Here is a 12,034-nt window from a genome sequence, read left to right as displayed (position 1 = left end):
TTTGTACGGCAGTAATTACAATTCATGACCGAAATTACCATGCGACTTTCGTTGTCCTACAACAGTGCTCACGAGACACAATTCTCGGGACGTACTTCTTGAACCCACACGGCGTAATCGTCTACCTGAGGTCGAAGTCGATAACGGCGTCCGCAAACCAAGTGATACCGACGGAAACGCCTTTAAGACAGCGTGCCTGGAGTGTACTCAATGACTCATGTCAGCTCCACCATTGCTATTTACGTCGGCAACGAAACACCCGTAGGTGTAGAAGGCGTCATCGAGAGTGATCAACGTCTACTGCTCGACCATGAAATTTGCCTCACAAGAGAGCTTGACTGCACGGAAGAAACTCGAAAGTCATGCTGACGAACTTCAGCCAGGAGTTCAAGCACATCAACAAGGGCACGATCATCGCATACACCGAAGAAATTGTGCAAACCAGCAATGCGTTTGTCCTCTCGGATTCGCCGCATTTACCCTTACGGCAATAAATCCAGAACCAGACTTCGACATAAATCTAATTCTCCCCATGAGTAAGCAGCAACAGATCAGAAGTCCTCTCTGACGATACAAAAAGTGTTTTTCGACGACATCGAGGATTCAACAAACACCAGTCGCAAAGCATCGCATAATAACTCAAAAGTGCGCTGGACCACTTCGCCAGAGCACCTACCGAGTTTCGACGCGAGAACGTGACGCTATTATGCAAGAAGTCGACGAAATGCTGCGCGACATCATCCAGCTGTCGAAAAGCCCCTGGGGCATCTCATGCAGTCTTGGTGAAGAAAAAAAATGGCTGTGGCTTAGCTAAGGTTAAGCCCAGGATGCGAAGCATACTTGCCTTTATTTTAGTTGTTGAACCACTGTTTAGCCTGGTGAACTGCTGTTGCTTGGCTATATTTGGTTCGGCTAGACGAAGAAACAACTCATGCGTTACTCTGCTTCGCCTTCAAGAGTGGAACGCGATAGCGTTCCCATCGACCCGCCAAGAGGTGTAAGACAATGGTCTACGGCGCAGCGACTACGCGCCCCGCATTAGACGCGGTGAGCGTCGAGCAACGCAGCGTTCGGCGCGGCAACGAAATGTGCGCCTGAGCAAGCGACGCACGCCTGAGCCTCAGGAACAGCTCGTTTCTAACGCAACACCGCATACACTAGAGGCGCTGTTGTACCGCTTTCAAGCATCGTACTCGTGCCTCAGTGGTGGCGTCTCCGTCTCACACTGCGGAGACCCTGGTTCGATTCCCACCCAGCCCATCTTGCAAGAGTTGAGCCAAAGCCACCTAGAAAATAAGTCTCTGTAGCACGCTGCAACCTTCGCTTCTCATTCCAACGAGCAGCTCTGTCTCCAGGAGGTATCTCACCTCGTGAGTGTCTAGCAGAGGCAAGCGCAGCTGCTTATATACCGCCGCGACCGCCGCGAGCGACGGTGCGAGTTGGAGCCCCGTTTCTCCTCTGTCGTGACGTCACGGTGTCACGTGGTCAGCCTTGAAAGCGACGCCGTGAGCGACGGCGTGAGTTGGAGCCCCGTTTCTCCTCTGTCGTGACGTCACGGTGTCACGTGGTATTGAAGGCGACACCGCCGCGCCTGAGGAGCTGGGTTGAGCTCTAGTAATATCATCATCATCAGCCTGGTTACGCCCACTGCAGGGCAAAGGCCTCTCCCATACTTCTCCAACAACCCCGGTCATGTACTAATTGTGGCCATGCCGCCCCTGCAAACTTCTTAATCTCATCCACCCACCTAACTTTCTGGCGCCCCCTGCTACGCTTCCCTTCCCTTTGGATCCACTCCGTAACCCTTAATGACCATCGGTTATCTTCCCTCCTCATTACATGTCCTGCCCATGCCCATTTCTTTTTCTTGATTTCAACTAAGATGTCATTAACTCGCGTTTGTTCCCTCACCCAATCTGCTCTTTTCTTATCCCTTAACGTTACACCTATCATTTTTCTTTCCATAGCTCGTTGCGTCGTCCTCGCTCTAGTAATATGCTTCGCATAAAAGGACGGAGCCCAACGTTTCTGCGTCGATTATCGTCGACTGAACAAGATCACGAAGAAGGACGTGTGCCCCCTCCTACGGGTAGACGACGCATTGGATCGGCTCTGCAACGCTAAATGCTTCTCGTCAATGGACCTCAAGTCTGGCTACTGCAAATACAAGTTGACGAGAGAGATCGCGAAAAGACCTCCTTCATCCCGCCAGACTGCCTCTCTGAGTTCAAGGTCATGCCATTCGGACTGGGCTCGGCACCTTCAACGGTTCAGCGTGTCATGGAGACGATGTTAGCAGGATTGAAGTGGCAAACGTGTCTTGTTTACTTAGATGACCTCGTTGTCTTCGTGGGTAATTTTGCCGATCACCTTAGGCGGCTTGCGACAGCATTAGAGGCCATCAAGTCATCAGGGCTCATTCTGAAACTGGAAAAGTGACGCTTCTCAAACGATGAGCTTCTGGTCCTAGACCACGTCATCAGCAAAGCCCGAGTCCATCCCGACCCGCCGAAGACTGCGACCATCGCAATGTTCTCGCAGCCCGTCGACAAGAAGGAAGTGCGTAGATTCCTTGCCATGTGTGCCTACTAGAGGCGCTTTGTCAAGGACTTTTACGCATCGCGGAGCCGCTAATACATCTCACCAAATGTGACGTCTAGTTCAAGTGGGAAACACCGCAGGCCTACGCATTTGAAGAACTGAAACGATGCATGCAGTCACCGCTGGTACTTGCACACTTTTACGCATCGCGGAGCCGCTAATACATCTCACCAAATGTGACGTCTAGTTCAAGTGAGAAACACCGCAGGCCTACGCATTTGAAGAACTGAAACGATGCATGCAGTCACCGCTGGTACTTGCACACTTCGACGAGGATGCCGATACCGAAATCCACACTCACGCCAGTAGCCTAGGCCTCGGTGCCGTCCTAGTCAAGAAGAAAGATGGGCTTGAACGGGTGATAGCTTACGCTAGCTGGTCGCTGTCAAAAGCCGAAGGCAATTATTCTACGACTCAAAAGGAATGCCTCGCCATCATTTCGGCTACAGCAAAATTCCGCCCTCACATACACATATATGGTAGGCTCTAAGTCGTTAGTGACAATCAAGCGTTGTGTTGGCTAGCTAACTTAAAGGACCCTTCAGGACGACTGGCGCGGTGGAGCTTCAGACTCCGAGAATATGGCATCACAGCAATCAACAAGTCCGGACGAAAACACTCTGACGCCGACTGAATATCGCGCGCCACCATCGATCACCCGTCGCAAGACGACGAGGACGATGACGCCTTCCTTTGAATAAGCGCGGAAGACTTCACTAAACAGCAACGAGAGGACCGGGAGCTAAAAGGCCTCGTCGAGTATTTGGAAGGGAACATTGACGTTGTCCCTAGGGCACTTAAGCACGGATTGTCTTCTTTCACGCTACAAAACAAAATGCTCGTGAAGGACTTCTCACCAGTCCGCGCCAACTACCCTCTTGTTGTTCCGTTAGCGCTGCGTCCAGAAGTACTGCACGCCCTACATGACGATCCAACAACTGGGCACCTCGGATTCTCCCGCATGCTGTGGAGGATACAGGAAAGATATTACACGTCAGGCCGCCGAAGCCGCCAGTTATGTTAAGACATGCCGAAACTGTCAGCGACGCAAGACACCACCGACAAAGCCAGCAGGATTACTACAGCAGCCGATCGAACCTCCTTGCAGACTATTTAAGCAGATCAGGATGGATTTGTAGGGACCGTTTCCGACGTCAACATTCGGAAATAAGTCGATCGTTGTGGTGACAGACTATCTCACCCGCTTCGGTGAAACTAAAGCTCTACCGAGAGGCAGCGCAGCCGAAGTGGCGAAAGTTTTCGCCGAAAGTATCCTGCTGCGACATGGTGCCCCAAGAGCCCTGATCACCGACAGAGGAACGGCCATTACAGCAGAGCTTACCCAAGCCATTCTGTAATACAGCCAGACAAGCCACAGGAGGACAACTCCCTACCACCCGCAGACGAATAGTCTGACAGAGCGCTTGAACAAGACACTCGCTGACATGCTAACAATGTACGTCGACGTCGACCACAATACATGGGACGCTGTGCTGCCGTACGTACCCTTTGCTTGCAACGTGGCGGTGCGAGAAACAAGAAGGAACACGCCGTTTAAGCTGGATTGCGGCTTAAACCCGACGACGTCTGTCGACGCCATGCTGCCGCACGTCTCCGACGAAGAGGAGCTTGACGCCGCCACCTATTTACAGCGCGCCGAAGGAGCCCGACAGCTTGCCCGGCTACAGATCAATGACCAACAGCGTACCGACAGCCGACACTACAACCTCCGGTTACGCTACGTTGAGTACCAGGCCGGTGACCTTGTTTGGCTTTGGACCTCTATATGCCTACGAAGACTCAGCGAGAAACTATTGCGACGCCATTTGAGACCCTACAAAGTCATCCGATTTATTGACGCACTTGACTATGGAGTCGTGCCAAACGGCATTTCGCATTCACAGCGGCGCCGCGCACGACCTGAAGTGGTCCACGTGGTGCGTCTTCAGCCCTCTTACGCACGCTGATGAACTTTCTTGCTTTGTTCTCTCTTTTGCGACGGGTGTTTTTGGTTATTACTTTTGTTTGTTTGGAGCATCGGGTCGATGCTTTTTAAGAGGGGGGTATTGACACGTGTACTTGTTTATCTTTATCGGGCGACCAGGTTTCACCGCCTGAGAAATGTTATCGCACAGAGCTGGATTCGCCTGGACGTATCGGAAGTTTCTGGAAAATTATCGATGGTTCCATCCGCTGTCTGTCACCCAATCTTGTGTAATCTGATTGCATGTATGCGTGACGCGAATAATGTATAACTTTGTGGATGACACGCGGGTCCCAGCGATTATTCTGGATCATTCGACGTCTGATGTATGAAAGCGGACGCGCTTGACCCGTTGGTCAGTTTCGGGCGACCACAGACCGTGTTTGCCGGCATTGCTCTCCTTTGACTGTAACTTGCTTGCTGGCACAAGTTCGCCAATAAAACGCTAGTTTGGAGATTCAGCGTTTTGCTTTCTTCACCGTCACTACCACGAAAAAATAGCCTATCACGACTGTCTGCGCTTTTTCTCTGCTCGACCAACCGCAGTGAGTCTCACAGGCCAGCAACAGTGGACTAGGTGATCCATCTATTTTTGCCCTGTTACTCCAAAATGAAATAAGGTTTCTACTACTCCTACTACTACTACTCCTACATGACGGCGACGGCAGAAATGCACCTAGAGTAGTCACGTAGTTGCCATGCGAATAAAACGAAAGATTTTACTCAGCGTGCCAACCGAGGACTTTATGAACAGACTAGGCAAGACATGTGAAAAGCTTCTCAAGCCTGATTTTCTGCATCATAGTTTGTGACGACTATCTTCCCTGTTTCTCTGCTCGACCACGCCAGCGAGGCGCACATGCCAGTGTAGCAGTGGGCTAGGTGATCCAGCTTCTCATTCCCTCTTACGTCCAAATAAAATAAAGTTTCTGCTACTACCCCTATTACTGCTGTCTATGTAATCATACATAAAACGAAAGATCCTGTGGCCAGCTATAACTGACACATGTACAAGTTGCCTCTCTGAGCAACAAACAGAGGATATAACACCACAATCATAAAAGAAAATGCTGCACAAACTGGATGATATAATATGTCGCCTGATATTTTTGGTCATGAAGCGGCTCTAATCGTATCTTTTGCATTCTTTACATCAATTGCCTCCATTTTTTTTCCTCGTTTCTCCATACCCTAGGCGAAAACTAGCAGAACGTTTGCAGGTGTCCTTAGCTATCGCCGGAGGCGAACGCGAAAGCCTTGTAAACGAATTCGCCCTGTATCCTTTTTAATCCACCCTGATCCACCTTAATCTTCCTTCATTCACATAACCCTCCTTAATCCACTCTAATCCACATAGATCCAATCACTCATCAATCAGTAAATTCCTGCTAATCACTAATCATGTCCAAAACACGGCTGAACATGCTTCTATTCGCTTCTGGCTTTTCTTGAGTCACGTGATATTTTTTGTACCTCCAAAAGCGACCTTGAACCGTAGAGGTATAAGGCTTTCGTAAAAAAAACGAAAAAAAAAACTTCCGGAAATTATGTTTTTCACCAAGCCTCGGATTTCTATCCGCGACGTCCACACAACCGCCATTGCACACCGGCTTGTGAAGCCACACAGCGGCAGCTTGACACATTCTCCATCAACATAATGTGTCAAGCTATCTAGTTTGGAACACAAAATACAAAAATAAAAAGCAGGAATAGCAAGCTCACTGGAACTCATTCCTAGTACATGCTCCAGAAAAAAAAACGTAGCAGCGATTTCGTCTTTCGTTTGAAAGAAGGCGTTTTCATATGCCGACCCACTTACGCGAATGTATAGCGCAGCTAACATTCTAGCTGAATTGAAGAATGACTAATGCGTCAGGTACTGGCCTATGCTGCCTGCAGTATTATACGATTCTACCTCTATACTCATCTTTTACAGGATTTGGAAAAGTTTGAAGACGATAAGTTTTATGACGTTGGAGGACCGGATGCGACCAAGCTGGATAGAAAGGTAAGTCTCTATATAATTTTGGGCAAACAATTAAACGCGTGGTGAAAATGCTTGAACGTGTAAAATCGCTACAAATTGTAATATTTTTTATCGAGCCTGTTTTTAATGACTGGTTTATTTTTTTCTTGTCTAACTGTTCTCACATTTACTTTCTACATCTATGTGGCCTTGATGAGCCACTCACTCAGATATGTTTGTTTAAGACCCAAGATGTATGCGAGTATAAAGCCAAAGAGGATGCTGAACTTGCCCAGTTCCGCGTTTCTTAGCTAGTTCGAGTACACTGTTTACACGGCGAAGGTATATTATTCTCGCACGTGTTGACAAAACAGATACTGTACACATTGTGAGGGCTAGTTGAGCATATTTAGTTGACTAGGGTAAGGTATTTCTTCGAAAAACTAAATGTTTCCCGCACGCCTTCATAAAACATTTCTAGCTTTAGGGTGGCGTAGGGGGCAGGCAATTAAACAGGTGCTGCAATTCTTGCATGTGTGTAACCAATACATATATAAAACTATCTTGCAAATAAGTTTACTCAACATAGACGTGGTTTGCGTTTCGTAAGAAAGTTGTCCACGTCATCAAGCATATCAGCGCATCGAAACACAATGCAAATAAAATTCCGCGAATGTATTTGTACTCTAACATGCAAGTGAGGAAACATTGTGCAGTACTCGGAAGTGCCACATACTCGCTCATGTAACAACCTCGTTTCCTTTTGCTGTATAATGCCACCCTTTTATCACGTGCTCTGGCACTTAAGCTTTTGCCGAGTATGCTGGTATCGGAATGACATCACACGCATCAGATTTTATTTCCGTTGGCCGATTGCGGTGCGCACATTTGGGTGACACGCTGCCAGCTTCCTTATGAAACGGCAAGGCGACATGCCGCAGTGAACTTCAGCCGCGCACTCATAGTTAATTCTCCACCTCGACCGCGTGAAGACGGGTCTTGTATACCAAGTGACAGTCACTTGGTATACAGTCACAAACTGTCGCACAAATAGGCACAGGTGCCCTCTCGCACGTCACTCCACTTTCCGAAGAGGTGAATTGTTTAGAGGAAGGAGCCAGTCCAAATATCAGCAGAACTCTGTGAAAGTAGTCTTTGTCTGGTACTGTCATTCATCATCAGCAGCAGCAGCCTGGCTACGCCCACTGCAAGGCGGAGGCCTCTCTCATACTTCTCCAACTACCCCGGTCATGTGCTAATGACGTGTACTGGCATTACTTCATTACAAATGGTAACTATACCAAGCGGCAAAATTTAAACGATCCTGGTTACTTTGGGACATTTAGTACTGTTTCCTGAAACCAAGTACGTTATTTCTCTTATTTTATGCGTTTCAACTGTGTTGGCATTGTGTTTTACCGGTCTCCTTTCTGTCCTAAACAAAACTTATACCTGGAATATATTTGGTTAAAATAAGATGGTGTGTCGAATGTGTAGGCGTAGTACAGAATCTGCTGGTAATGCACGACCATTGCCGTAACTTACGCATACAAGTACCAGTATGCAAGTGCGTTTAAGGAATGGCGTGCAGTAGAGCCCACTGTGTTGAGAATTATGTAACAGCCACACAGGCCAAATAGAGTAACAACTTGTGGCGTGGTCTAAGCTGTCCACGCAGTTAAATTGTTTGAAAACAGTCTTAAAAATCTTGTTCATCCCGTTTTAAAAGTTGTTGGTTCTAACATGGAAGTAAAACTTGGATTCTAAGAACCAGTTGCAGTTTTGTTGCATATTCACGAATACAACTATATAAATGTAAAATCTTTATTAATTACACTACCACTCGATGGGGAACGACTTTGAGTTCCTTATCTTTTGTTCCCCCGTGAACTCCTACCTCGACCCGACTGAAACAACATCTATTGCTAACAAACTCACGAACGCGTTAGTATGTTTCTCACATTGCAATTTGAAAGGAGGTGAGAGAAGAAACCGTTTGCTGATGGCTTAAAATGTTCTTCCCTCCCCCCCTCCTCCTTCGAACACAGGCAGAAGCCAGAAAACAAGGTAACACAATGGAAAATACAAGGTATCCCCCATGGCTGTAAAGAATTACGCTGTGCATTTCCTCGAATGACTTGAGTATAAACACATAAGGGTGTGCCAGCTAACATTAGCCAGAGTTTGAAAATATGCTAGTGTCACGTAGCTGGATAGAACAAAGGTAATGATGTTTGCCGTCGCTTGGAAATACTCAATTTTTTCATTCCGCTTCATGAGATATTCCTAGTCGTTTAATGAACTTCAGTAATGCCTTAATTAAATGAAAAGTCTGAGTGGGAAAATTGTAGAGCGGCATAACAAACTCCCGATGCATGTTTCTGTTGTTGTTGTTGCGTCCAACATAAGTGTTCTTCCAAGCGTGAAAGAAGCCCGCAAATGCATTCAAAATTGCCGCGCGACTGGCCACTCGGGGCACTTCGTGTATTGGTGCGTTTCTTTCACGCTCGGATAAAACATTTTACGTAGCACGTATTTTATGTAGCTTTAATCTAATTATGATATTCGAAAAGGTGTATAAAGTGTTACGAATAACTATCTAATTAGGTGCAAGAAAAAGCAGTATCACTAAGCGGCGGCAAACACCAGTACCTTTGTTCTGTCCAGCTACGTGGCGTGGCATTTGCATATTTTAAACTTGATAATCAGCTGGGACACTCTCTATCTACAGGATGTTGTTTCCTTTTTTCCTGTAACATAAGACTTATTACCAAACAAGGGTTCACCGTATCAAGAAAGTGGGACATGCCTAAACGGATTCTGCGAAACCACGCGTGGTGAAGGAAAGTTTGACAGGGACAAATTGACATCTACCCGTCTTATAGCAGGGGAAGGCATTGGCCCCATGTTAGAATTACGTAATCACGAAGTGATCCCGTAATATTACACGGCTCCATTAATTGCGCGCTATTATGCCCTAAAAGGAATATAGATTGACACTGCAAGATAAACGGCATTATCAAAATATAAATAGACAGGGTTTCGTCCCCTTCATTCAATAAATACATAAAACGTCTGAACAACTGAAAGAAGGGACATTTTAGAGCTGCCTAAACAACGCGCACGCTTGGGCAAGGAACAATGCGGCAGAAACAAACATTTCAGCGCTATGCACCGGAAGCTAAGCAATTATTTCTTTTGACGAGGTTACCTAAAAGGTTGCCGCATAATTCAAAAGAATTTTCGAAATCAACAAACGAGGCCACCATAAAACTCTCTCTTCTGCAACGATCACAATAAGCCTTTTGCTGAAGCTGAGGCTCCTAATGTACTCATTGGTACTTTTATTTGTTTAACCCTTGAACGCAGTGACGAGCTACTCGATTTCGCATAATTTAATTACCGCACTATTGATACTACTAACGATACTATTACTATTACTACCACTACCCTAATATTAGTTTACTGATACCCATGAGAGTATCATGAGGGTACACTCCTACGAAACTGTTTTTCCTTGACGTCTATGCGCTGCACAGTGACCACGTTACCACATTGCTTGAAATAGACGTTTCAACATGACGTCAGCTCAAGCACTGATCGCAATATTCCCATAGACGCCTTGTTCCTGGCCCGCAAAACGTTATCCCTCAACTTCTCGTACCTAAATCAACCCGTTTGTTGTTGACTGGCTGTTTGGCTTCCTCACGAACATGAAGTAGTTTGTCTGTATTATTGGGCATACTTCCTGTTAGCACCTGCTATATCCGGAGTGCGTCAAGGCACCGTCCTAAGGTCATTGCATTTTCTAATATTCATCAATGACCTACGTATTCACCTTTTGGCACACGATTGTGCCTTTTATCGTCCTATACATAGCTTCTATGACAACATTTCGCTTCGAAATGATGTGCTACTGGTTGAAAACACGTGTAGAGCATGAATAATGCCATTGAATGCCAGCAAAACTTTGAGATCTCTTTCCATGGACGAGCTTCTTACAATGCACATATGTACGTCGTTTTCAACCCTGAGTTATCTTCAGTATCATCATGCAAGTACCTGTTGGGTCACAGTGACTCAGGCTCTCTGCTGGCCGCATCAAATAGCAGGTATAACCAACGAAGCTTACCGTGTCTGTGGCTGTGTCCGGCGTAACCTTAGGTTTTCCCCTTCTCACGTAAAACTGCTAACGTACCAAACGTTTGTTCGCCCCAAGCTGGAATATCCTCGCGCAGTTTGGTACCCGCATCAGATTACCCAGCAAAAACCTCTTAAGTTCATCCAAAACCGCGCTTTTAGATTTATTTGCTCAGATTATCGTCACTATTCTAGCGGCTGTCAACTAAAACATGGAGCTAATCTTCCCAGTCTTCAGTCGCGGAGAAAATTAACGCGCCTGTCCCTCTGCCACAAGTATTATGACTCATCTCTTGCTGGCTCGATTATCATACCTGCTCTTCGCCTTTGGCTCCGCATCGATCATTTTAAAGCTGCTTATCTACCGCCTGCGCGCACTACTTCGCATCTGAACTCATTTTTCATTCGAAGTGGGAAGGCTGGAATCATCTGCTGACCGTCGCTGCGCACATACTCCCCCACTCTAAATCTAGCCACGTCATTCGTCGAAGATCTCGCAGAAATTTAACCACCCACCAGCTATATGATACCCGCCAGGGCAGTTTTGTGTGGGAAAATATATAAAATAAATAAATAAATAAATAAATAAATAGGTAAATAAATAAATAAATAAATAGGTAAATAAATAAATAAGGCGTGCAAGCAAAGAAGGTACTATATATGCAATATTTCGCCAAGTTTCGAATGAGGTACAGGCACTGCTTTAAAATGACCCGTAAAAGGTAAAGGGTCACTTCTGTTGAAAACAGCACTCGCACGACAATTCGATGGCAACAAATTTTTTGTAATAAGCGCTCTCTCCTACTCGTGTCGTGCAGTGCCTCACAGAAATGTTACCTTCGAAAAAAAAGCAGGGACTGAATTGGCTAAACGAACTATCGAAGAAATTTTGATGTAAGAACTATTTTACGCAAAAAACATTTTCACCAAGCTAAAATGTGCGCCGACGTCCGCCGCAGCAAAAACAAACAGTGTAGTCGAAAAAAGGCATGCATATAATGCTAGTGCAGGTGCAAACTTTAGTACTTGGAAGAACAGTAAGGGCTAAGTCGATTCACAAAACCTAAACAGCCGTCGCGGCTGGCGACTTCAGAAGAAATTTCTATGACAGGTGGATAGCAGTTTTACGAACCAAATTATGTGTATGTGTGTCGCTCTAACTTACGCGGGTAAGCGTTGGAGCACACTGCAACGGCCTCCTGGCCAGAGGCCAGAACTGATAACCGCGGATGGCGCGTTTGTATAGTTTGTGGTGCGCCCTGATTTGTCAACTCAAACGCATTGAGCAGTTTTAGTGTATAATTATAATGAGCGTGCAGCTCTGTGCAAAACAGTAAGATTAT

General features: G+C 46.3%; 1 protein-coding gene across 1 annotated transcript in view; it reads left to right on the top strand.

Annotated features, from left to right (window-relative positions):
- Nucleotides 1-12,034, top strand: part of LOC135897909 (uncharacterized) — a 433,838-nt gene that overhangs the window by 204,447 nt on the left and 217,357 nt on the right. The window contains exon 9 of the mRNA XM_065426601.2: nucleotides 6,522-6,593. Coding sequence (XP_065282673.2) covers nucleotides 6,522-6,593 — 72 coding nt within the window. The remainder of the gene's footprint in view (nucleotides 1-6,521; nucleotides 6,594-12,034) is intronic.

The sequence above is a fragment of the Dermacentor albipictus genome, chromosome 2 (genome assembly GCF_038994185.2).
Source record: "Dermacentor albipictus isolate Rhodes 1998 colony chromosome 2, USDA_Dalb.pri_finalv2, whole genome shotgun sequence".
NCBI lineage: Eukaryota > Metazoa > Arthropoda > Arachnida > Ixodida > Ixodidae > Dermacentor > Dermacentor albipictus.
This window is presented reverse-complemented; position numbering and strand designations above follow the sequence as displayed.